The 27,318-nt window shown below is 37.3% G+C and overlaps 1 protein-coding gene across 4 annotated transcripts in view; it reads left to right on the top strand.

The window, feature by feature from the left end:
• The window catches only part of NTNG1 (netrin G1), a 204,641-nt gene that overhangs the window by 127,710 nt on the left and 49,613 nt on the right, over positions 1 to 27,318 (top strand). Inside the window, exons 5-8 of one of the 4 annotated variants that reach the window (XM_030573668.1) lie at positions 7,312 to 7,338; positions 17,402 to 17,467; positions 19,570 to 19,629; positions 24,171 to 24,338. In XM_030573668.1, the coding sequence (XP_030429528.1) occupies positions 7,312 to 7,338; positions 17,402 to 17,467; positions 19,570 to 19,629; positions 24,171 to 24,338 (321 nt within the window). The remainder of the gene's footprint in view (positions 1 to 7,311; positions 7,339 to 17,401; positions 17,468 to 19,569; positions 19,630 to 24,170; positions 24,339 to 27,318) is intronic. The other 3 variants (XM_030573669.1, XM_030573670.1, XM_030573671.1) reach the window with 3 other exon arrangements.

Genomic DNA, 27,318 nt, shown 5'->3' with positions numbered 1-27,318 from the left:
GGAGATGGAATACTTCAGTTTCCCTGACTGACTTGAAATAAATCTGTGTACATAGAGTGAAATAAACTGCAGCACTAAACAGTCACTAAATTCTAGCATAAGAAATCAAAGTAACTGTTGCACAAATTATTAAGAGTCTGGGAACAGATTGTGTTTTATTTGTGGCTTCCAAAAGGTCTTCATGGATTGTGCTTTCTTAGAAATAAAGTATGCCCAGGCATAAAGTATGCCTCTACACACCAAAACCTCCCATTAACCTCAGTAGGAGCTTCCTGCTGATAGAGACTGAAAGACTGGGCCTGAGAGACTAAACTATCAAGGGAAAAGGGCCTATGTTTTAAAACAGGAGCAGGCAAACTTTTTGGCCTGAGGGCCGCATTGGCTTTTGTATGGATGGCCAGTTAGGGGAGGGGTCATGGCCCAGCCCCAACCTGCTATCTGCCCCCCTCTCCCAGACTTCTGCCCCATCCAACCCCCTCCCCCCGCTCCGTTCCCTGATGGCCCCATCCACCACCACCCCCGCTCCCGGACTCCCACCGCCCCATCCAACCGCTCCTCTTATTCCTGACAGCCCCCCCAGGACTCCTGCCCCCATTCAACCCCCTGTTCCCCCCCGACCGCCCTGACCCCTATCCACACCCCCCACCCCCTGACCACCACCCCAAACTCCCCTTCCCTCTATCCAACCCCCCCTGCACTCTTTCCACGCTGCCTGGAGCACCAATGGCTGGCGGCTGAGCCTGGAGCACCTTGCAGCACAGAGCACCGGGTCAGGCCTGGCTCTGCAGCTGTGCTGCCCCAAGAGCTCACAGCCCTGTGGCCCAGAGCATTGCCCTGGTGGGAGAGTGAGCTGAGGCTGCGGGGGAGGGAGGACGGTAAGGGAGGGGCCAGGGGCAAGCTAGTTTGCCCACCTCTGTTTTACAACATTGATCAAATATTTTCTCATGCCTGTTCAAATGAAATAGAGCCACCTTTCTAGCGATATTGCTTGGAGGAGCATGGACACAGAATAAGTGATAATCTTAACATACACCATTCACATGCGGTGAATTAAAAAATTGTGACTTTCTAAAGCAAACAAATGCAATTTTTACAGTAGCAGGAGTTCTAGGGCTGTTTCAGAGAAATGCATAAGACAGGTTTCCTGAGAAACGTACGTTTTGCTGTGTGTAGTCCTCTGGCTCAATAGAAAACACATGATCATAACTAATCTGTCCCCTTGGAGAATTAGAAAAGGCAAGTTTCTTACAGTATCTCAGGATTTTCAATCACTAGGAAATTTAGAGCTTCTAAAATTGATGCTGAAGTTATGATGCTGTAATCATACCTCAGCAGGGGATTTGAAAAAGGAAAAAAGACTCACTGCCAGGTCATGCTGCAGTACAGATATTCTAGCAAAGCATCAGATGTGGAACTTAACAGCCCTGAACGGACTCCTTGGTACAGGATACAAATTTAGTTCACCTCCAGGTGTTAAAAAATGCACTGTGGAATGCTCCAATAAAAGGAAAGTGTCCTTTTCAAGAAAGATTCAAGAAAGATTCTGGAGAAATCCAAGTTATAAGCCTTTAAAAGGAAAACTCCAGATATTTTCTATCAAATATTGTGGGTATATGTATATATATTTACAGTGAATTTGCTTCTAACATAAGTCAAATCTAAAAATATAGATATTACTAGAGAGCTATCTGTGGCAGTACATGGTTCTGAGCTTTACTTATAGAGGTTGTTAATTTCCCTGTGATCAGATTAACTGACAGAGAGAATCTCTTTCCCATTGATTTCAGAGGGAAAAGCATTCAGATATGAACACTGTATTTAGTTAAATTTAAACGTGTTTTAAAGCGGTGTGTAGGAAAATGCAGTTTTGTTATAAATTAACTTGGTTTTGTTTACTTTTTGTATTTAGATGAGTGGGAGTTCTATATCAAGATAGATAATGGGTCTGATTCTCCATCATTCTACAGCCTATTTGCACCATTCCACTGGTGTAAAGGGGCCAGAATCCCAGTGAATCAGACCAACAAAACATTCTTCCAGTGACATAGAAGCTTTAGGCCAGACTCTCCGCAAAAGCCCTGCCATGAGAATGTGGTTGTCTCTCCACTCCAGCTATTCCTGGATGCCAGAATGGTCCATTAGTGCCACAGACAGTCAAGTGCATAGTAGAGCAGCCATAAGGTGCAAACTCCTACATGACCCCAGGATCAGCAAAAAAACAAAAAAAAAATCTTAAACTTTCCTTTTGCTCATTACCTTAAGTGCTTGCACCAATCACAGCTCAACCAGAAAATCAAGTCTTATATATGCCTCCAGAACTCCTGACAATTGATGTTACTATAAAGCAGGGATTCTCAAACTTCAGTGCACTGCAATCCTCTTCTGAAAACAAAAATTACTACAGGACCCCAGTGCACTGTGTTACTCTGGAACCCTTCCCCAATATAGCCACCAAACTTTTCTGTGATGAAGTAACTGATGGTGCTCAGGTCCCATCTCACCACTCAAAACTCCAAACAGATGTACACTTGTTGAGCTGCTCTTGATTAAGTTGACTGTGTGAACAGCTTCATCATGAACTTGTTTTCGATCGGGTGACTTTTTCTTGTTGTTATTGCAACTAGGACTTGCCTGTGTATAAAACAGTGCTTGCAGTGCAATAGACTGCACTCAGGTGACTGACCCGCGATTTTTTCCAGTTATTGCACAAATGCTGTCACTGCAAATTCCTACACAGCACTGCCGTTCCAAGCCAGAACCAGAGACAGAAGCATTGAAAAGTGCAGAAAGTTGTTCCCATGTAGCATGCTGTAGTAGTGGCCGGTCAGAACAGAAATTCCTCTTGGAGTTTTTCATCGTTCTCAAATTTTCACGTCAGCACCTGAACAGTCCCCAACACATCTGTTGTTTCATCAAGTTGAATGGGGAAAAAAAAGAACTTTGCTTGATTTTGGTGATCACTTGTTCAGTCACATCGTTTGCCATACTGTGAATACACCTGGCAATAGTGTCATTAGACAGGGGAATTGAATCAAGTTGAGTCGTTGCACCTTGCCCCAGTATAATCAAATCATTCCTTGGCACATGGCAGAAAACAAGCTTCTTCTGTAGAGTGTGGTTTCCCGGTTTTACCTATCCAGTATGACACAGCGAAAGATGCCTCAAGGGCTCTCTTATTTGTTGTAGCTGCCAATTTCGGTACTCTCTTCTAGTCCTGTAGTTCTCTCAGCTTTTGCTGAAAAAAGAAATCAAGTGGTTTTTGTTCGAATAGAACTGCACCATGTCTCCAAGTGGGTGCCACATTTTAGATGGTTTTAAGCTCTCCTTTGCCAGAACTTCACCACACACCAGACACTGTGGCCATGGCTCCCCCTCAAAATCAGCCCAGTAAATCCCTATTCCAAATATTTCCAATTGTATTTTTGGTTTCTTGTTTTTTTACTGCTTCTTAGATCCTCATTGTGAGCTCTTCTTTTGCTGCAAGTGGCAACTGACTCCCATTCATTGCCTCCCTTTCTTCTGCCTTTCTTCGGAAAACAGTCTCTTGCTAAAATTATTTCTGCAGTAACTTTTCAAACTGGCTTTAACTACAACACATGCTGATTCCTTCCTAGGTGCTGAGTAGAGGAAGTGGTGCACAGAGCTGGGGTTAAGAGGTGGGAAGCAGGGCAACTGCCTATGGCCCCGTGCCACAGGGTGCACAAAGCTAAGTTGCTCAGGCTCGAAGCCCTGCTGTGGAGGAGCTTGGGGCTCTGGCTGTCAGCCCTGCCATGCACAGAGCTGAAATTTGTGGTATGAAACTCAGGGGGACAGGTGTCCCCTACCCTCCTTAAATGGCCCCTTGTGGCTTCAGTCTAAGCCCCATGATTGCAGGACTCAGGCTGGGGCTTTCTGCCCTGGCTCCTTGCCAATCTAATGCTGGCCCTGACAACCCCCTTAAAACAGGGGACTTTAAGAACAGCTGCTATAAAGCATTTTCCTGTTATGTGCACAATTTATTTTTCTGTCTCCTTCCAGGGCCAAACATATTTTAGGAGACAGAAGTACACTGTCACTCAGAGCTTCTCTTTCCTTATTGAGAAATCTGTATGGAAATAGCAAAAGAAGCTTCTCAAATAGGGAATGTGAAAACAAGCTAACAAGATTAATGCAAAGTCCTTCAGGCAAACAGTTACCTTGTTTTCATTACTCCTCATTGCTAAGGAAATCTTCATTATTTTTCATTGAGATGTTTGCGATAGAGTAAAGGAAGAGAAGTACAAATTAATGAGAAAACCTCTCCCTACCTTGCAACTTGCCTTGGAGAGGAAGAGAAGGGAGGGTGTGTGGGTGTGGGTTTGTGCGCACGCACATAAAAGGGAATATTAAATACCATTTCACAGGGGCGATGTGAGAATATTACCTACCTTTTTATCTGTACAAGTCCCATCTGTGCATAAAGAAAATAAAACATCTTAATTAAAAACATGACTAAACTGCCACAGTGTTAAATAGAAAAGGAACTAAACTTTGAAAACAATGGGAAAGAGATTTTATCATTGTTAATCTGTTTCCAAGAAAAGATGGCCGTAGTGGATTGAGAAATTTTTTATTTCTGTAAATACAATTTTAATTTTCTCTATTTAAAAATATCAGTGTTGTAGTCTTTGATACTAATTATATGATTCTGAAATTTTGAAACATTGCTGGAGTTTCGCTTTAAACATCAGTTTATTTTCAGGAGGAGTAAAATACATGATTTTATAAATAGTGTTTGCATATGGAGCCCAGTCCTGAAAATTGCTGAGAGCCTTCTATAAGGTGATACTCTGCACCTTGCATGACTGAGCACACAGGGTTTCCAAACAGAATATAAAACTTTTGGGACACAATTCTCACAAGTGCCCAGAAAGCACTATCTGTAATTGAGGTGGGGAGTCACAAAGGAGCAATTTATGATTCCCTGACCCTGGAGCTAGTAGTGCTACATGGCCCCAACCATTACATAATTTGGAGCTGCCTTAATATGTACTCCTTTTCCTCCCAGTCATGCTCCTAAACCAGATTGCAGTGGGGAATGTACATGCAGGCCTTAACTTTATGACGTTTGACTTAGGACAAACGCACTTACTATGTTTCCGAATTGACACCCTGATTTGACTTACAACCATTGGTTTCGACTTTATGGTGCTCGGTCCTGCAATAGAGTGTATTGCAGTTACGAGTTACAATGTTTCGACTTACTACGCAATTTTCAGGAACCAATTGTGTCAAAAATCTGAGGACTGCCTGTGTTTGGTTGTGTATTCTACACTCCCAGTGATGCTGCCACCCTGGCAGAATCCCCAGCAGACTTAAGAAGCTCAAGACTCTACTGGTACAAAGAATCTGAAAGAGCCTAGGATATAGCCATAATGCACAGTAGGTTACTACTTAATATATGATGATAAAAATAATCATCATAAAATAAGCCTGATTCTGCAACCCTAGTCTATACTGCGTAATACATACTCCTGCACATCATTCCCTTGAGTAAAGGTTGCAGAATTCGTCCCATAGTTTCTCTGCATTAAGAATTTCAGGAAGGAATTTAAAAGGATAGTAGATGCTAATGGAGAAATAGAGTTCTACACTATAATACCATGCCATCAAAAGTCAATAAAACTTATAAAAGGCGAACTATTTAACTGAGATGATGCAAGTACCAGGGATTTAAATACTGAGCTGCAGTTTGTGCCTTTAGCCTATGGGCCTGTGTCAAGCTTCCTTCCCCACTCTGAACTTTAGGGTACAAATGTGGGGACCTGCATAGACACTTCTAAGCTTAATTACTAGCTTAGATCTGGTACACTGCCACCATCCAGAATTTCAGTGTCTGGAGCACTTTCTGTCCCCACAAAACTTTCCCCTCCCTGGGTTGCCTTGAGGGACTTCACCAATTCCCTGGTGAACACAGATCCAAATCCCTTGGATCTTAAAACAAGGAGAAATTAACCATCACCCCTCCTTTCCTCCCACCAATCCCCGGTGAGTCCAGATCCAATCCCCTTGGATCTTAAATCAAGGAAAAATCAATCAGGTTCTTAAAAAGAAAGCTTTTAATTAAAGAAAGAAAAGTAAAAAAAACCTCTCTGTAAAATCAGGATGGAAAATTCTTTACAGGGTAATCAAATTCATACAGCCCAGAGGAACCCCTTCTACACTTCGGTTCAAAGTTACAGCAAACAGAGGTAAAATCCTCTCAGCAAAAAAGGAACATTTACAAGTTGAGAAGACAAAAATAAAACTAATCGGCCTTGCCTGGCTGTTACTTACAATTTTGAAACATGAAAGACTGATTCAGAAAGATTTGGAGAGCCTGGATTGACATCTGGTCCCTCTTAGTCCCAAGAGCAAACAACCCGCAAAACAAAGAGCACAAACAAAGACTTCCCTCCACCAAGATCTGAAAGTATCTTGTCCCCTTATTGATCCTCTGGTCAGGTGTCAGCCAGGTTTACTGAGCTTCTTAACCCTTTACAGGTAAAAGAGACATTAACCCTTAACTATCTGTTTATGACAGCCTGTAAATAGTCTCATAGGCATGTTTCACTTTAGCTAAGGAGAACTATATTGCAAGGAATATTGCATATCCACATTTTCTACAGCATCCAGTCACACTCTAGAGTGGTTCTCCCACATTAATTCAACTTGAGAATTGAAGTGAGAGCAGAAAAATCAATGAGGGCATGATCAATATGGGTGACCTAATGTGTTGTATTATTTTGCTCAATTAAATTTCTATTACATAGCTTAATCCAGACAACTGACAGGTAAAAGAGGAACAAAAATGATAGCTAGATAAAGTTAACCTAATAAAGAACCAAATGATTTTCAGCAGCCAACTGAAGCAACTAATAATGCGTCTAGCCCTGTATTAAAATAGTTTCCTAGATATAGCTGATATATCATGACCTGTATTTATTGTCCAGAACAGAAACCCTATAACTATTAGTATGAATACAGAACTGGCTCTGAACAACTGCATGAAATTATGAGAGCAGAAAAAACCTGCATGTCTCAGAAATGCTCCAAATGTCATTTTTGAACACAACAAATACCCTCCAAAATTCCCTGCAATCACATATTAAAGAACCCAAAGCTTCTTCAGTTAGAAATAGAAGGCTTGCAGGATGTATGTGCAAGTGCTTGGTTCTAGCTGTTAATTGATACAGGAGTCTGAAATTTATGAGTATGAGAAAATAAGTTCCAAATATTTGATGCAATGCTATAGCCTTTTAGACACCTACAGTAAACCTCTAACTATGCCTTTTTTGCTCTCTTTTTCTACAGGTATTCCCAGTATTTCCAGCATTGGTAGTAAGTAATAAAAAGCAAATCTAGACTAGCTTTGCTATGTTATTCAGCTTCTTAGCTCTATTTTCCCAACATCCATTTCTGTTGTAGCTAATGTTTCACTGAAATGCGCTTTACGGTAAGGGGACTATATTATTGACTTTGCCATACTGCATTTACATGTAACTGCATTATGTGATCAAAGAAAATATGATATGTAGCTCATGACAGTACATCTGTCTGAAAAGACAGCTTCTTGATCAGCAAATAAAAGCACTAGCATTACAAATTGGAACATCAGGATGGCATTGGGTAGGAAAATATTATCAAGTACATTTTCCAAAACACCAAACTCTATTAATACCCAAGAAGAGTAGAGCCCTTAAAGCTGTATATACGAATAGATAAATATAAGGGGAAATGGAGGAATGCACTAAAATGTATTTATTTTTGTTTTTAATCTAGTGAATGTAGTGTATCAATCAGAGTCTTTCAATTGATTCATAGATTCCATAGCCAGACAGGGACAATGTGACATTTAATGTGACCTTGTATAACACAGGCCATAGAGCTAAACTAGAGAATATCTTTTGATTGACATCAGTGGACTCTAGCTCAGGCCTTGAACAAAGTAAATAGGTTCTTTGTTGAGATTCATTTTATTGTATAAAATTAAAACATTTAAAATAGCTAACAAAATACAAAATTGCCTTTTAAAAAAATCAGCTATTATAAATAAAAACAACGTAAAAAATAAGAATATGGTCTTGAGTCAAACCATCCTACAGTTGTGAAGCAGGTACAGTCATGGAATGATAGCTAATTAGAAATAAAGCACTGAAGCAGAAAAGGTATCTTTTGGTTGTTGAGTGAAAGAATGTGCCTGCACAGCCTCTGCTTTGCATAGGCTTTAGGCACAGATTTTGTGCTATGCAGGTCTATCACAATTTAAGCAGTGTCAAAAGAAGATTTGCAATACCTGATATCTGGCTGAAAAGCAATATTCTAATAATTTGGATAAAACAGCTGCCTTGCTTCTTATAAATGCGTGGTCAGGTCTTTCCATTTATAAATCAGTTCAGTTTACTTAAGCGCATGAACAGGCTTAGGCACGGATTTGTTAAGCACTAGACAACATATTAAATGCCATCAAAACTAACCTCTTTGTAAAGGGGAATAGTGTTTCATGCCCATTTAGATGCCAGCTTAATCCTATGGCATCCAGTTTACTACCTTAAATAGCAAAACAGCATCAACAACAACTTGCCAATAAAAGTCTTCAGTTTTGAGAGTCTAATTTTTCTGCTTTAGTGTCTCCCTCGACATTTGCCTCACTGCAAAGGCAAAACGATGTGCTACTTTCACAACCTTGACAATTGCATTTGAACATGTATTTTGTATCCGAAAAAGGAACTAAATAAAAGGCAATAAAAAGAGATTGTCAGACTATTATTATCTGGAATCCTACAGCTGTAAGTAACAGAAATGGAAAATGGCAAAATAGCTTTTTGGAGCTCAGTTGTGCTACTGTTTGTCAGTGCTGTGTTGCATGAACTACATCGTTGTGATTTTCACCTTACGCTCCATACAGCCTTCTTCACCACATTCACCGTCTCTGAGCATCAGCAGATGTTGGCCTTTAAATACTTAATAGGGAAACTCAAATATTTTTTAATCATTGGTGACCTGAAAGGATGCATTGTTGACCTCTTAATTCTGTGAACTTTTACAGTAAGGTGATTAGTGTCATTTACTTATTAAAATGGACAACATTCAGTTTAACATCCCTTAGGAAATACAGTAGTTACTGCAAGTCTGTGTATTATCTTAAATATATGTGGTATAGATGTCCTTTGAATGAGATGAGGCAGGGTTCAACAAATTTTCCTAACCACGTGGAATGCATGAAGCTTGAGCACCAATTTATGAGTACACAAAGAGATGACTGCATTGTTTGTACCAACTACATTCCTTCTCCCCCACAGGGGTATTCAGTAGCTCGGGGGGAAAAAGTGGTTGTTCATGGCACAATTTTGTAAAGGCCATTCCTATATGATAGAAATAACAGAAGTGTCATTAAACAATGGAGAGCCCCTTGACTTCTTGATCCTACTCTACTATGTAGCTATGTTTTAACAGAATTACAATCAATTCTTAAAAAACAAACACGATTAATTACTTGAGGCTGCTTTAATGGATTCTGCATGATTTCTTCTCTTTTTGTCTTTGCTAATACAATATTTGTGTTCATAAGGGTAGATTTCTGTCCTTAGCTGAGGACAGGAAATTATTCTCAGGTGACACCATTTTTTTGCCTGCTATGAAACAATAAACTGTTGTATTGGCTTTTGTGTGCTTCAAGCTTTTCCCAGTTTAATACAGAAAAAATGAACACAAAATGCCAACATACAAAGAAAATGTCACTGGAACAGATGTTCATGTAACACCCATAAGACTTTTATGATCAAAGCATGCCCAAAGAAAAATCAACATTGTATATATTTATCTTTGTGTACATATATGTATAATACTGTGTTCTCTTTGATCTCAAAGCATCTCATATTAAAGCAGCACATAATTAAAGTTTAAACACAAAGAAAGAGTGGTCATTAAGTAAACATCCTTTCTGATCATCTACAAAAAAATAAAATAAAACAGAGCTTTCCCGTTAAGGTCATTTGTACCTGCTGTTGTCTATCAATTGAGTAATAGGTTCTTTGATCATTTCCAGCATACTTGATTCCTGTGCTGGTCTTTACAGCATTTTTCAGCCGTGGCTGGAAAAATATTGGTGAGATTGTTAGCAATTTATGAATCCCAAAACCATTTCATAATTATGTAAGCTTTTATGATCAGTTATACCTTCCTCCAATTTGTAAATATTATACAAAAAGTTACTCTGACTGACTTTAAACAATAATTGTATGTAGGCAAATATATCAAAATGTATTTTATTGTGACCAAATAGCAAAGTTATTAGCTTGTACCTGTATGCCTGACTTTAAAAAACTTTAATCTTCTATCAGATAACTTCAGTCCTTATTCCTATGGAGCATAATTTCACTAATTATGCTAAACAGTTTGTTATAAAGAGTATAATTAGACATGGGATAGGATTGACATGATGTGCAAATAGCTTTGTGTGGGTGATTATCACCTCTGAAGCCTGCTGGTGGCAGATGAGTCAGAGTTTAGCGACAGACCATATACTAAAATGCAAGATGCAATCAAGATAATCAAATGACATTTTATGTTTTGTTTTGTTTGTTTGTTGTTTTTCTAAGTGCCAATTTCAAGTAAACAGAAATCTCTCTTGGAATAATAACCAATTCAAGACACAAAAGTAAAAAGACTGTACTGGCATGACTTTCATGCATTGCTTTCATAACCTTATAATATCAGCAGTGTGTTTTTCAGGCTTCCAACAGTGTCAGGATGAACACTTTATTTTAAGTGGTCTCAGATATGCTTACACAAATTTGGATGTTACCCAAGGTTTTTGCTAACAAACAGTTGAGTTCCAGTTCTCCCATTATTTACATCACTGTAAATATTATCCTGATATCATGCACCACTGAAGTCAGTAAGAGGTTTTGTCATTAACTTTAGTGATTGCATGATCGAGCCCCTTCTGCAGACCCAGGTTCTAGTCCTGAATAGGGACACATGCAATTCCCATTAACTTAAGTAGGAAATTCAGCGTCCATAATGAAGTGCAGAATTTCGCCTTTGTTTATTAATCTCTCTCTATTCTTATTTGAGCCGATCTGTTAGTGCATAAAGAAAAAGTTTCCCCCAGAAATCCATCACCCTGTCAAGAGACTTCTCAGATGTTTTTTTCCTTGAAGACATTTGAAACTGGCTTGATATTATACAGATGTTGGTTTTGACACAGCAACAACATATTCTGATTTAGGTTTTGTTTGATACAAATGTGAATTGTGAATAAAATAACAAGGTTAATCATCTTCTTAGCCAAGCATTATTATTAATCATCATAGTCATAACATCAAGGAAGCTACAGTATTTGTCCCCACACTCCCTCTGCCTTTGTTTTAATACTTCTAAATCACAAAAATAAGTTTAATTTGAATTGCTCTTTAACTAAATAGGTTTTATAGAATATAAAAAATTCATTGTGCAAGTAGAGCATTAATTTGAACTCCAGATCTGGAGGAAAACCTTAATGTCCCATGTGAAAAGAGTTGGAGTCTTTTATACCATTTCTTCAGTAAGTCTCATCACAAATCTATTTTGCATTTGTACAACCTACAGCACTTCCTGAAGTTGAATAAGCAAGGGAACTTAACAACCACTTAACCCTGGAAGAGAAAATTCCCATGTGGGGTGACTGTAGTTTAGGAGAATGTATTTGCTGCAACATTGTGAAAGGTAAACTACAAAAGTTTTCATTGGGGTAAAAAAAAAAAAAAAAAGTATTTTCACCAGATCCACCAGCATAACACATCTGAACAGTCTGGCTTTAGCCACCAGTAGACACAGCCAATGGCACTTCAGTATTTTTCACATTCACCATTTTCGAAGGTGCAACCTTTATCACCTCCAGCTGATTTCAAAGTTACCATGTCAGAAAGATTCTTTTTGCAGCACTATTTTAACTGACTACACTATAGGAACTGCACTGCTGTCTTCAGTTTGTTAGTGAGGTAAAAGCAATCAAATGATGAGACACTGGAGAAAGTATGAGAATGTCAGCAAGCATTTAATCTGTGCCACAACAGCTGTGCAGTGCTGGCTGTTCTTATTGCAAAGCCACAGAAAATGTATAGCTAAAATGACTAAAAGAGTATGAAATTTTTCTCCACCCTTCTTTCCCCACCTCCACCTCTTCCTCCTGCTTCCTAACAATATTCAGTGAATTCCACAGAGTATAGAAGACTGAACTTTCCAAATCATCTCTCTGATTTTTAATCAGATCCTGATTACAGAGTGAGAGAGAGAGATCTCCTGTACCACAGTCTGATACTCCAGGTCTTCAACACTTAACAGCCAATTTCACCAGTTCTGTAATAGACCAAAATAACTCTATTCCATAGGAAAAGATTCAGAGCTCTCCTCCTCCATGAAGTATTTGGATCGACTATGTATTCTTATTACTATTTTCCTTTAGATAACTAGAAAATGCCATCAAGCCTGTTGAATTTGAGAGACACAGACAGTCTGCTGGTTAGAAACAGTGGATTTTTTCTGATTTATGAAAACTTTCCACCACAGGATCATCGGGGCCCATTGAAACCACTTCTGCAGAAGAGTGCTCTCTTTCTGTGAGTGAATAGCTGGACACCCAAGCCACTAATTCAATTCAAATTCTTCCAACAGTTGTAAAAGCTGTTATGGCTGAGGAGCTTCCAGGCCAAATAAAACAACTCCATCTCCACTTTAATGCAGAATTTTCTCCGTCTAAGGAACAGGTATGAGATGTCCTACATTGCCTCAAAAAAAAACAGTCCAGCTAACACTGGTTAACATTTTAAATTTTTGAATTTCTAAAATGAGGGAGATTTAGATTAAATTTTGTAACATTTCTTCTTTTTTTGCTTGGTGTTATTCTATGTATTCTATTAACCTGTGAGAAAAAGCTGATTTCATCCTAAGGTAACCTTATTGCATGAGGTAGGCATCACCCTAATAAGAAATACAATGAGGGGGAAATACTGTTCTCCTTGTCATAGTTTACTCCCCGAGAGTGGTGTTAAAATATCACCTGATCTAATTATAGCCATTTATGCCAGCAATTCATATACAAATCTTCCACTGATTTAAATAGGAGTGACATATAGTTTCATTTATTAATTATTTGTATTACAGTAGCACTCAGAGGCTCCAAGTGAGAGCAGGACTACACTATAAGAGACATGCCTTTAACTCAACTTACAGTCTAAGAAGACAATAGCAGGGCCAAGCCTAAATGAAGCTTTACTTCAACTTGGCATGGTTTAAATGAAATTGGATTGTGATTTTTTTAAGCCTTCATGCTTTTCTTACTTTTTAAATAAAAGTAGTTTAAAAGCTGAAGACTTTAAAACAAATTTTCCCCAATCACAAAATTCTAAATTTCACAGACATTTATGTCACTGCTATTATGTACCAATCAAATGATCACTTGGCCATTCAAGTGGCCCCTGTCAACCTTCAGAGTGAACTAAACTCAAGACTACTTTTTATTAATTATTTTTATTAATAATTGTAAGCAAATGCAATCTTGGTGTAATATTAATAGCTTAGGAGACAAATACTCTGGTTAGGCAAAGAATATGCATAGCACATGAAGAAGTAATATCCTCTTCCACACACTACATCAACAACGTTCCTCAACATTGCTCTGAAAGGACAGCACCTTGGATTGAGAGCACAGTTTAATCCCCATGTCAACTCAGTGTTTGGCCACTTGAAACAGCCAATAAGGGAGATTATTAATTTTTGCTAACTGTGGCAGTGGTTTTTATGTTCCAGCCCATCCAGTTGGAACTGGGCTGAAACTACCAACTCGTTTCACATAAACCCTCCAAATTAAGACCGTACTGTGCCAGTTGGTCCAAATTCTGATTTCTAATGGCCTTTTGATACACATTCGCTCCGTTCCTTTAGCACTACAGATTGTTCTAACGTTATAAAAGAATCCCGTGAAAAGAAAAGCAATAGGTGAAGTTCCTGTTGGCCTTTAAGTCTATGAGTAAATGATTATACTTTTGTTAAGCATCATACAATAGTTTTCTCCTTACTACCTGAGCAAGATGTTGCAACAATGTCCTGTCTGTACCTAGATGGGTTAACCAGCTGTACAGAATTTTTTTTCAAGTAATGTTTAAAATGGATTGTCTGCTAAGCTACATGTCTCATATCCCTCTACACTTAAATGTGCGTAAAGTACTTACATTTTAAAAAAGATATATTCAAAATGTACTTTCTGAGATCACAATTCCATAGCTTTCCTCTTAAGCTAAACTTTGCTCCTTCTGTGTTCTCAGAACTGTTACTGTTAGGTCTGGTCTATACAGGAAAATTGACACAGGGATAGCTATTGTAGGATGAACTATTCTAAAATAGCCTCTATGTGGACACACTATTCTGAAATAAAAGTCACTGTATTCTGGATAAATTATTTAGCCACAAAGTAATTCTTTTGTAACAATGTGATTTTTCTTCCAGATTTGAAGTGCCACATGGAGAGCTATACTGGAATATATCTATCCCAGTCAATTGCCCCATGTAGACAAGGCCTGCCTATTAGTAACTCAGGAGAAAAAAAGATTTTCACAAATTGCTGTAAATGAACAACTGGCTATTAAATAACCTATTAAAAGATTCTGACTGGTGGCTGTTCAGAGGCTGACTTATCTGTTCCAGTATCTAGCTTTTACAGTATGCCTGCAATGGGCTTCTTTGATGACTCAAACTCTTCTACAATTGAGGTAAGAGAGAACCTAACTGCACAGGAAAATATGCAATTTCAGGAATGTGCTCCTACTACTGCATAAAGCCACAGACACAATAAAATACATAATAGAAGGCGCCTGTAGGCTTAAAAGCTTAATTTCTAACATTAACATCTATATTTTTAAACATACATAAAATAATATCACTTTCACATCATTGAATACAGCCCAAACACACTCAAGCCCAGTCAACACAAACCTTTAACCTGTGGATGTTAAGGGTCTGTACCAGATAATAAGGAGGACAGTCTATATTCTTTGTGAGGTGAGTCTCACATGGAAGTTTTGATAGAGCAATAAAAATTGTACCCAGAAAATAAAACATTGGGTTTCAGAGATGAGAACAAAGCCTCTTCTTGAGAAACTGAAAATTGTGATGATGACAAGTTCCACCAATAGACAGGGAGGTAACAAAATAAACCTTCTACACATCACGGAGTAGTCAAAGGAGATTTTCCTAAAGAGAAGGAAAAAATTCTAAGTAGGAAAACTAAACTGGTCAGTGCATTAGCTATATTACCAAGGTCCAGAAGGTTAATATTTACTTGTACACGTAAGGTGTATCTGTCTGAATACTGAGTAACCTCCAGGCACAAAAATGTTCAAAATTACTTCAATCAGTTATAATACCAACACACATTTATCACTTTCTTGGGCGTCCCCTTGGCAAACTCATCTTACTGTAAATAAGTTTGAAAGGTCAAGTTGTATTCTCTATCCTGGTTCATCCCCTATATGGGGCCAATAGCTTAAATAGGTTTTCTGAAACAAGCTTTCATAATATAATCTACAGCACTTGAGTGAAAACATCCTGTACTGCTATCAGCAATATTGCTGAGAGAACTGTAAATTGATATCGCTAGTCATGTGACTAGAAGTCTTATTCAGATGAGAGACTGAAAATATAGGTCTCAAAGTAGAAATTGCTCTGATTACTGTGATAAGGCATATATTTTAGTTAGTGACAGATTCTCAGTAGGGCTGGTCTGAAATGTATTACAGAGCTTTAGGGAAACAAGGTGGGTAAAGTAATATCTTTAATTAGACCAACTTCTGTTGGAGAGAGAGAGGCTTTTGAGCTTAGGCAGAGCTCTTCTTCAAGTCTGGGAAAGGTACTCATGTCACAGCTAAAAACAAGGTGGAACAGATTGTTTAGCTTTCAAGGGGCCATTTAAGGTAAAGTGGCCTTTTAACAGTCCTCCAGTCATAGGGAGGAAGGGAAGGGGGGAAAGCAGCTGGGAGAGGGGTCGTTAGTGGGATAGAGAGAGCATTGTAGTAACCCATAATCCAGTGTCTCTATTCAGTCCATGATTTTTAGTATCTAGCAAAGTTATGAATTTAAATTCCCAAGTTCGTCTTTTGAAAGTGTTGTGCAGATTTCCTTTGAGCTTTGACATAGTATGATGTTATTGCTGATAATACCTAGGCCATTTCAGTTGATGGCCACCTTACTATTCTGATTTTTGGAGGGTACGTGCCAAGAAGAGAGCCATTATGCTAGACATAACTTTAGTCTGTCTCAAAGATTTTTGATGTATTATTACACAGTGGCTAGGAGAGTAAAAGGATCAGATCCTATCAGGGCAACAGGTAAGACAGCTAGGAGATTCCTATTCTCTTTATTCAGACCTCACTTTGTGTGTGTTACATACAGAGGCTATATTCACAGTCCCTTAACATTTTTAGGTCAATCCTCAGTTATTCAAACACAAGACCAAATAAAGTAATTTGTCGACTTGCTTTTGGTGATCCTTTATCAGAGCCATAAATGTCAGTACTCTAAAAAAAAGGGAAGCTATCTCCCGGGTGCTTACAGTTCTAGCCACTCTTTCATCAAATGCTATGGTGATCTCTCTACTTCTACAAATACACATTTTTGATACATTTTATTCATGTGTGCTCTCTTTCCCATTGGCTGCTGCCGTGCACTTTCTATATGTGTGAACTGGTGCATCTGATGAAGAGAAGAGGGATTCATCTTTTATTGGAAAATCTGTGGTTTGGGAACCTACCCAACTAATTCAGAAATCTTTCCCTTTATCTAATGTTTTTAAGAAAAAAATTCCTTATTTATTTAAAAGAAATCAAGCTATAAAAGATATTGATGGGGCAATAGGAAAGAGATACAATACACAAAAGAAAGAACAAAATAACCCACACCTCTAGTAAATATAACTTGCTGATAGCAGAAGCTTCTCTTTATATAAGTATTTGTAGATTTAAAGTCCTTAAAATGAGATGTTATGGTAAGAAATTATGGAATTCGTATGATATTGTCATTTTATCTCTGGACGCTGGGTTTAAAATAATAGCATGAACAGAAAGGTTCCTGGTTTGGGATTAGTGTTAAGAATATATATTGGAAAGATATGTATATTTCTAACACTGCAGTTAATATCTAAAATCCTGAAAGATAAATTGCTATATACAGTATTTAATGTCCATTCAGTGTTTTGGGAATCATCAATTGCTCGTTCTTGTTCAATGTGGGAGTAACGTATTGTTCAAGTGCATCATAGACAAGTCCAGTAGCAGATGTTTGTGGTTTATGTTTTTGTCCATACACTTCTCTGTTTAGAACAATATCACATATGTAAATAACAAATCATGATTTTTCCTGATGCATGCAGATCCACCAAAGTTTGATAAGATATGGCCGAATATTTCTTCCCTTGAGGTTTCTAAACCAAATCAAGGTAGGATTCTGTAAAATTCCTACTGGTCGAAAGTTACTTAAATTACTTAAATAAAATCCCACGTTGGCACAAAATAATAATAATCCAGCTCCTTTTTCTCTTGGTACTAAGTAATGGTATTGTCAGAATCAATCTATTGAGAATTAGTGTAAATGAAATTTTACATGAAAAAGGCTTCTTCTAATATATAGTATCAGAGGGGTAGCCGTGTTAGTCTGGATCTGTAATATATAGATTCTAATATATAGATTCTGGACTAGAAACACTACTGCAAAAAGTATGGAAAAGAAGTTACCAAAGGTGTAAGCAATTTCATAGATTAAATTTAAAGTGAGTCTCTGGAGAAGCCTGGAATTGTATAGACATCACCGTTTGCCTTATGAGAAAGTTTCAAGATTTTTGAGTACCATAGATTTCCATTGTCTACATCAAACCCATTTCTTAATGTCTCTCTTTCACTGAATGTTATTCCCATTCGTATTCAGAGCTCAGCTACATAGTCCAATACAGTTGGACCATAGTCTCCTGGAATTTATTTTAACAATCTTATATACAGTATTTTCAGAATTTGGGTTTTCCTCCATTTTTTTTAAGCAGGTCAGGTCACAGAAGAGATGTTTATAAGTATTCTTCTTTATGCTCTATAAGTTACATTTCCTCTAGCATTGACAGAAATCTCTCTGAAATCCCTAGTGCAATACTTCTGCATCTGAATTCCAATAACACACAAAAAATTACAGTGACAGACTGTGGCATGATGATTACTGCAGAAAGGGATAGAGTGATTTTTAAGAGTAATAAAATATAAAGTAAAATGCTTTTCCATTTGAATTTGTGTTCGTACTAGCTTTTATGATACAAATTTTGACAATCAGATGTAAACCCGTTCATTATTTAACATGAAATCTCCTTGCTCTCCCCAACTTCCCCTACGGCCTCCCCCCAAAATTGCAGAACTCTGCCCTGCAGCTTGCCAAGGTTATGCACAGGATGTTCTTTTTAAACTCTAATGAATACAGATGGAGGAGGAGGAAATGAGCGAGAGGAAGATCCAGGAAATAGCTGTTAAGCTAAACAAAATACATTAGCAATTTGTTGGGGAGTTATATTGTAAGGACTACAGTATTAGTCTTTGATCGTGGTGATGAAACTGAGACTGCCTTAGATACACATAGGTTATTAACAAATAGAATTGTCTTAATCAGCTAGTCCATGTTATATTTTCCAAGTTTCTCCATGTGTTCCTTAAAGAAAAACAAATTGATTTCTGCTCTTCTGCTTTCTTTAAGGATTAGCAGCAAAGTTTAGTTTGTTATTCATATGCATTATCAATCAAAACATCCTCAACAAAATGACACTTAGCATTTCTAATGGATTTCATAGTTTAACAAATTATACTGCAAGTGATTAACATCACTTCACAGTGCATCTTGAGCAGTACAAGATTATGCATTGTTCACACATACAAAAAGTTTTTCTTTAGCTTTTACATGTTAGGAGAGAATACAAAGCACAACAAACTTCAACTATTTTGTAGTCAGATTACTTATTTGGAGCATATTGTTAAAAGTTTAACATTTATCAGAATTAAGATCCTTGAGTCAAGTATTGGAAGAATAATATATGCACATCCTGATTACAGAATGCTGCCTATACCTGTAGAATATTTATAATGTTTTTCTTTATAGTACAATTAGAACAACATCGGTACATACATTTGATAAAAACTATACAGACCATGAGGCATATTGTATAGTCAGTAATTATGGACTTGGGAAGAAACTCCTTAGGTCATGTATAACATCTGAGCCAAAACCAAATAAGAATGCAGATATGACTATTAAAACCGTCTCTCCTTCCTGTTTTAAAACCTTTAATCATTTCCAATACCTTAATCATTGATAGTGTTTCACCCATTTTCACCTCAATATTAACCTTCCCTTTCAGAAGAGTAAACGATAATTTAAAAATACTCACTTATGTTTGAATTTTTTTAAGCTAATTAAAAATGTAGTGACTAAAGTAATTCATTTTTAAGCTATTTTATTTGTTCCTGTATGATATCTTTCTAATTTATTGTTCATGTTTTTAAATCTATCCAGTTGCTCCCAAATTAGCTTTGTCAACTGTTTCTTCTGTTCAAGTTGCAAACCACAAGAGAGGTAGGAATTCTTGGATTCATACAGTGATTTCTTAGTGTTATGTGTTGTGAGAACATTGCACTGTATGAATCTGGAATATCTGTGAAGTGTACCTATCAGTTTATTGGTGAGGCATGTTTATTGACAGCAATAAAAGCATTAAGTATCACAAACAACATAAGCCACAGCGAAGAACAGAATAAATATGCTTCATAGACAATCTCTGCTTGTATATAAAATAGTGGAGCATTTGTTTTTTTTGAAAGAATTAAATGTGAGTAAGAATATGGCAGTCCAGGTTGTTGTTTAGAAAACTAACATGTTAGCCTAACAATTATCTTTATCACTAATTTACACAGACTGTAAATGAGGAAATGTAAACGGATTAGTTGAAGGCAGGCAATATGTAAATGATCTCTTGTTCATATCCTTTAGAATAAAACAAATACCATCTGGTGTAATGATATGATATTCAAAAAAGTCTCCTATTGCCCTGGTAGTGTACCATACATCTCCATTGTGTGTGAATATAGTACAAACTTCATTTATAGGCATGCACTGGATTACATATCAACAGATACGATTTTAATATAAACATTGGAGGAATTATATTGGCATTTTGAAAGGATCGCAATATTGCCTTGATGACTTAAAGACAAGCAGTTGCAGCTAAATATCTGTCATTCACAGTCTGAAATCCATCTGAGAACTTTTTCCTCCATTGTTTTTCCTCATCATTTGATCCATCTGGTGTACGTATAAAAGGTGTTTTGTTTTTTTCTCATTTATCGTTGTCAACACCTCATTATTTATGAAAAATGAGTTACTAAGACATATGTTTATTTAACAAAAATCTGAATTAAGTTTGACCCAGTCAATGAAACTGATAATGAACCATACTGTTTGTTATGAAACTGAAGCAGCTTATTTCTAAAGTTATAATGAATATCTAATTTGCTAGTGTGTAGTGGAGGAAGAGGGAGAGAGAGATCTGTCAGGAAATGAAAAAATGAGACTTTTTTTAAATTCTCTCTTCTTGAAAGTGTCTTGTCGTCTGTTAATTAAAATATGGAAGCAACAGGTGTCTCACGCATCACCTAAGGCATGTCTTTTTTAAAAAATTATGTTTCTCTTCCATATACCTCTACAACTGTTCATGTGACAGTTTCACTGGGAATGTTTCAAGCGTGAGCTGGAGCTAGCCTCCATAGCAAGAATAGTATCATTTCACACATGTGACTGCATAGCTGCATTTCCTCATAACGGAATGAGAGGTATTAAAACTAGAAGCGGAGAAGAATAAAATGATTGATGGTTGATATTTTATGCATTTCCTTTAAACTGCAATTTGTATCTTGATTTTATAGTATTGATGGGATTGTTTTTATAGAAAAGCACCTTTAATGGGTCTTCTCGTTCATCCCTTTGCATCTTGATAAGGGATTTGATAATTCCTGATTAATCCAGAGAGATTGTTATGAAATCTGGTCTTGACTATCTCTGCGCTCCTTTTCTTTGCACTAAATATACCCATCTATCTTAACCTTTCCTCTGAGATTTTATTTTCCAAACCATTTACCATTTATTGTTACTTAACTTTAAACTCTCCAATTTGTCTGTCTTTTCTGACATGTGGTGCTCAAAACTGAAAGCAGCATATGGCAGCATTGTAAGCAAGTCTCTCTTTTTTTTTTTTTGGTTACTGCATTAGCACCCTAGGTTTTACCACCTTTTCCCCCTCTGTATTAGTGATTGAACGGCTTTGTCTATGATGGAATTCTGCTTTGGCTTCCAGATAGACCTGTGTGTCTAAGAAACTAAAGTTGTATTTCAGCCTATACTAATCAGAGGATAATAATGTCATACTCTGGTCTTTCAGTGTAAGGATTAGGTGACTCACTTGTTCCTATGCCAGAAAGGTGAGAAAGCTGCAACAGTGGCAATATGCATTATCTTTAGACCTGGACAGATTAATTTTTTATTGCCAAATGTCAGTAAACTTCAATGACACTGTACACGCATACAAAAAAAAGTCCCTCAACAATGAAAATATACAGATTAGCAAAGTAAGAAAAATGGTGCTTAAGAACTTATTAAAGTTTGATGTAACGATATTTATTGTGTATATTTTGACATGTGATTTTGACAATTTGTGTTTTAATGCATATAAAGTTTTAACTCTTGGAATCTCAGTGTCTACTACCATTAAATAGATATTGTCTGACCCTCCCATTGTCTGATACTCATTCCCATAATTTCCAACTGTGAACATTTAAACTGATAAAAAATGAACAGTGTTATTCACCAAAAATATCAAAAAACAAAAACTGAATTCTGCCAACCCTGTTTTATCATCCCAGCTTGTATGATGTAGCATGCAATTCTAGGTACTATGTTCTACTGGGCTGTGATAACTGGCCTAATGTTACCAGTGGAGAAATTACCTGATCCTCATTTACATGAAGACTCCTTTACACCGTTTTCACAATGTAAGCCCATTTTAGGGCACCAGAGCAGTGTGAAAGGAAATTAGTGTAAATGAAAATCAAGCCCAATGGCTACAGGCCAAGGCAGAATGCTCATTACTGTATTAGCAATTATCTTATTTAATGATAAAGAAGCAGTGGTTATTTCTTTCTCTTTCCACCACAGCTGACCCTTAATCAGACACTAGATTGTCTCTGAGGTTAAGTTATATCAAGTAACACTATCAGTCTAATGGCCAAGGTTCCCAGTTCTTCACCTAACCTTAACGTAGTAAACTATCAGGGCTTGGCTACACATGCAGCACTGGAACACTTAGTGAAGATTCTATCTACACCAAAAGGAGAGCCTCTTCCATTGATGTAGGTATTCTACCTCCCCGAGAGGCGGTAGCTGGGTTGACAGGAGAAGCCTTAACTCACAAAGCTATTTCTCTCATGTAATAGAAATATCAGGGTCCATGTTAGTGTTGTTAAGTACAAGGCACAGTTTCATTTTTTCTTTAGTACTGATGAAACAAGAACAAGTGCATGGAGTCACCTGCTATGATATGTCTGTCTGAGAGTGTGTGAAAAAGAGGGAGAGAAAATGACTCAGCCATAACTACAGGATGTGCTTCTTTAGTCCAAACTATATTTTGGACCAAGTTCTTTTACAACAATTTAATGAATTTTTATGCAGCGTTGTTTTTCCTAGCTTTGTAAGAGTTTATGATATTATTGTATTGAAAGGTTACATCACAGGGCCATGCGGGTGAGTTTGGCAGTCATTCATAGCACATTCATTAGCTTCCTCTCTGCTCACTGATAGATATTAGCAATTGTACCGTCAGATTCCCTACTCTCATTATCTAATGATCTGCTATTATACAACGGCTCGTTGGAAGTTGGCAAAGCAAGGTAAATTATTTCTTCCAAATCCACCTACAATATGACTTCATTGATTGGCCAGCTGGCTTGATTGTAGGCTCAGTATGTTTGATGTCCTCATCCCACAAACTAATTATGCCACAATAGCAGACCACAGAGTCTCTGTCAGACCAGAGAGAAGGGTACAGGACTGCTTCAAAATCTTGTGTTGCTAGCAGGTCATTACAAAAGCTAAGGACAAACTGAACAGACATCTTAGCCTTATGTGTCATGCTTAGTTACAACAACAACAAAAAATTGCTAATAAAAGTTTAGGATGACTTTTTTGTGCCAAGCCATAAATTGGTTTTATAAATAAAGACATAATTCCAACGCCTGTTATATTTTTTCAATACAATTATAGTGGCTAAAGTGGGCACTACACGTTAGATAGCTATGGTAACCATTCTTCCTATTCTACACAAACGGAATAATTTTCCATGATATTTTTGAAATGCTAAAAGTTTTCTCATCGGTATAAAGATAGGTTGGGTATTGACTCAAGATGGCAGTTTAACTGGCATTTAAATGGCACTCATCTCTGTTCCTTTCTGTTCTTCCAAATTAATTGTTTTGAGAATGCTGGCCAAAATTTTCAAATTTGGGCATATTATGCATCTCAATGAAATAGCCTGATTTTCACAGGTATTCAACATCCACAACTTTTATTTACTTAAGCACAGGTTATGCTTATTCAGCATCTCTAAGATTGGTTTACTTTGGTGCTTAACTGTGGATTTAAATGCCTGACTTTGGGCACCCAAGTTTGACAATTTTGTCCTACGTATTTAACATTTTCTAATTTTTTTTAAAGAGTAAGAAAGTTTTGCACATATTTTGAGTATTTCCATCTCAAATGTGCAAAAGATATGCATTTGTAAACCGAGCCTTCAAAACCCTTGAAAGGTTTACAACTGCAAATGCTTCATTTCCATCAGCTCTTCTGAGGAGAAGCAATCTTCAGAGTCATGAATGTCTGATCATTTTTAACCTGCCTGAAACAGATGTCATGTTCATGCCAGTCAAACATCTGTTGTTGTCCATGTGTTACACTAACATGTATGTACTCCCATTCATCTTCTATGCATAGTTCATTTTAACCAAGCATGTAATGTGCTATTACTCTGCTACTGTATACATTTTGTATACATTTCTGTTCTTCCTTGCAAGACTGTGAATGCTTCGGCCACTCCAACCGGTGCAGTTACATCGAGCTGCTAAATACAGTCATTTGCGTGAGCTGTAAACACAACACTAGAGGGCAGCACTGTGAGTTATGCAGGCTGGGCTACTTCAGAAATGCTTCTGCAGAGCTGGACGATGAAAATGTATGCATAGGTCAGTTTCATTATAATTCTAGCTTTTGTTCTTTGCCTTTTCAGCTATTGGGAGCTACTAGTGAGTCAGGTAGCAATTTGCACCACCGCTATATATTGGCCAGCTGAACCAGAATGAGCTTTTTCAATGGATAAGAGTGTCTCCTGTGTAGACATTTAATGCATTTGCCCCAGTTTAATTGTGGCCTTGGGGCTGTATTTTGAATGTCTATAAGAACGTAAAGCAGCAAAATCATTGCTAAAGCTTTAGGAAGCTCTTTACAGGAGCTCTGGGATAAACTGATTGTGCAGTGCTTCCACACAGAAGAAATCGCATGGGAGTTGCAAAACGTAAGGACTGAGCCTTAAGTTATAAGCTCAGATCTTGCAGTTGGGCCAATGCGTGCAGACCCTTGCACCTACAGGGAGACCCATAAGAGTTAATCTGGGGGCAAGACCAGTATCTATATTTGTAACAACATTTTTATGCATCCAGATTTAAAAAATAAAACATACTATGCCCAATTGTCTTCTCAGATAAAAGGGTATAAATTCAGAGTTAATTCCCTTCACTTTTAATGTATGCCCTTGTAGCTGAGAGCATAATTTTTCAAATCAGTTATAGCCAACAAAATAAGTCAGATGCCAAAACTCACCAAAAAAATTCTATGAGCCATATCTGAAAGTTTTGAAGAAAACTCAAATATGTATACATTATAATCCCAAACAGCTAACACCAGGAGAATGCCAGAACAGAATACCATTAATAAGAATGACATACAGAAGAGAATATAAGACATTTGTTACACTGAGGCATACTTCCATTATTTCAAATACTGTTTAGTGAGAGGTTGGACTATCTGGATGAAAAGTTAACAGATAGTATGTTGAAAGTACAGGCTCATTCTATGGCTATTAGTTAACAAGATTGTTCCAATTATAAACAGAGCTAGAGTGTGTTTTACAATATTGCTTATAACTATGATCCCCATTACAGTCAGTCATGGATTTTGACTGTATCCATTCACCCCATCTACAAAGCAGGATGCTTTCTGTCATTAATCAGAGAGTAACCAAAGAGTTAATATAGGATTGAAAAAGTGCAGTTCAAAAATAGACTGTGGACAAATTTTCATAGTAAGTCACGTTTCATGTGACTTTTTAATTCATTGGAAAGATTCAGCCAAAACCTATTTAGATTATCATTTGTTCCAATCTGCAACTTATCGATATATTTTTTATTTAATGAAAAACAAGACACATGCATACTGTATTTCATGTGTCCTTTTTCTTCAGAAAATAAAAATATACAGAGCATTTCCTGACCTTCACACCCTAACGTAAGCAAAATTCTCATGGGCTCCTATCAGCATTGTACCCTGTGGGATGACTGCAAAAAGGGCAAAATAGTATCTATCAGACAATGTCATTTTAAATATAAAATATAGAACAGTTCCTCAGGTTTGCAGTTTATCATACTCCATATAAAATCTACATATGCTGACTGATGCCCTGACTCAGGAACACTTCCTTAAAGTCAGTGTGACTAATGCCAAGTCTACACGACAGACCTATAGCAGTATAACTACATTGCTCAGAGATGTGGAATACACACCTAACCCCATCCTCCCTCTTCCCCCCCAAATGTAGACAGCACTATGTCAATGGGAGAGCTTCTCCCTCTGACATAATCCACCTCCGCTAAAGGGGGTAGCTAACTACACCAACAGGAGAAGCTCTCCCACCAGTGTGTAGGAGCATCTTACTAAAGCGCTACAGAAGCATCTGTGCTGCTTTAGTACTGTTCAAGAAGACAAGCCCTTAGGCACACTCTGCAATACTTTCCTGAAAAGGGTTGGACATAAGCATGTGCTTGAGTGCTTCCCTGTGTTGGGGCTCTAGAGACTTGATCCTCCAAGCTGCTGCGCACTCTCAACTCCCCTCAATTTCAGTGAGAGTTAAAGATACTCAACACTTCTGAGACTCAAGCCTGCAATGTGTCTCACTCTATTGGAAATGCTCATTTGATTACCCAGAGCCTGACAACCACTCAGTGTTGTGGGTTTTAATTACACATTTAGTAGATCGGTGGACAAGCTAATAAGGAGATTTGCATTGATATTTATGTATGAATATCTTATTTTTCCAGTGCAGTGGTTTTTCCCATTTCCAGACAGAGGGTTTAGGAAAATTAAAAATGTTTGGCTAAACTAGCTTTATCAAGGGAAATATTTATTGACATTATTCAAACTATGTAAAAAATATACATGGTAGGAGTATGGATAAAAAAAATGACAGCTACATAATATACATTAGTCAAGATTAGACCAAATGGAGGAAACATACGATGTCTTGCTTTTAGAAATGACAGCGATACAAATAACTGAGATACTGAGAATGTTTTTAGGTGTGAACTCAAATAAGAAGATATTATACAGTGGGCTTACCTCTGATTAAACAAGCTCTTACACTGAAGGAACAGTAACAGTATTTGAAAAATTACACTTAAATATAATTTATACAAGATCTCAAAAACCATATAATGCTTTATTTTGCAGAGGCCATTGGCTACTTTGTACTGCATGTACGTGGTGATTAGTTGTTTTGTAATTACTGATGAAGCACTTGGTTTTTCTACATAAACTTCAAATACAAGTACCAGGTCTTTAATTATTATGCAATTACTCTGTGGCGTGATACCATAAGTACATGAAGGTAACACATTTAGTGTCATGTGAATGAATCTTTTTAAGCAAGAAGCTGTGAGCTACATAAAACATGCAGTTCCATATGTCATACCATGGAGCATACATAACCATATGAATACAGTGTAGTTACAGACCAGACACCAAGTATAGCCGTTTATTTTGCCTCAGAAAGAGATACTGAAATGATTTTTTTAAACTTTCTCAGATAATTGCCAGTCCTGCAGACATTAGGCACATGCTTAATTTTACACATGGGAGTAATCTTACAACCGCCATGAGACTATGCAAATGCAC

This window comes from Gopherus evgoodei, chromosome 8 (assembly GCF_007399415.2).
Source record: "Gopherus evgoodei ecotype Sinaloan lineage chromosome 8, rGopEvg1_v1.p, whole genome shotgun sequence".
NCBI lineage: Eukaryota > Metazoa > Chordata > Testudines > Testudinidae > Gopherus > Gopherus evgoodei.
Note: the sequence above shows the minus strand (reverse complement) of the source record. Positions and strands in the feature narration are given on the sequence as shown.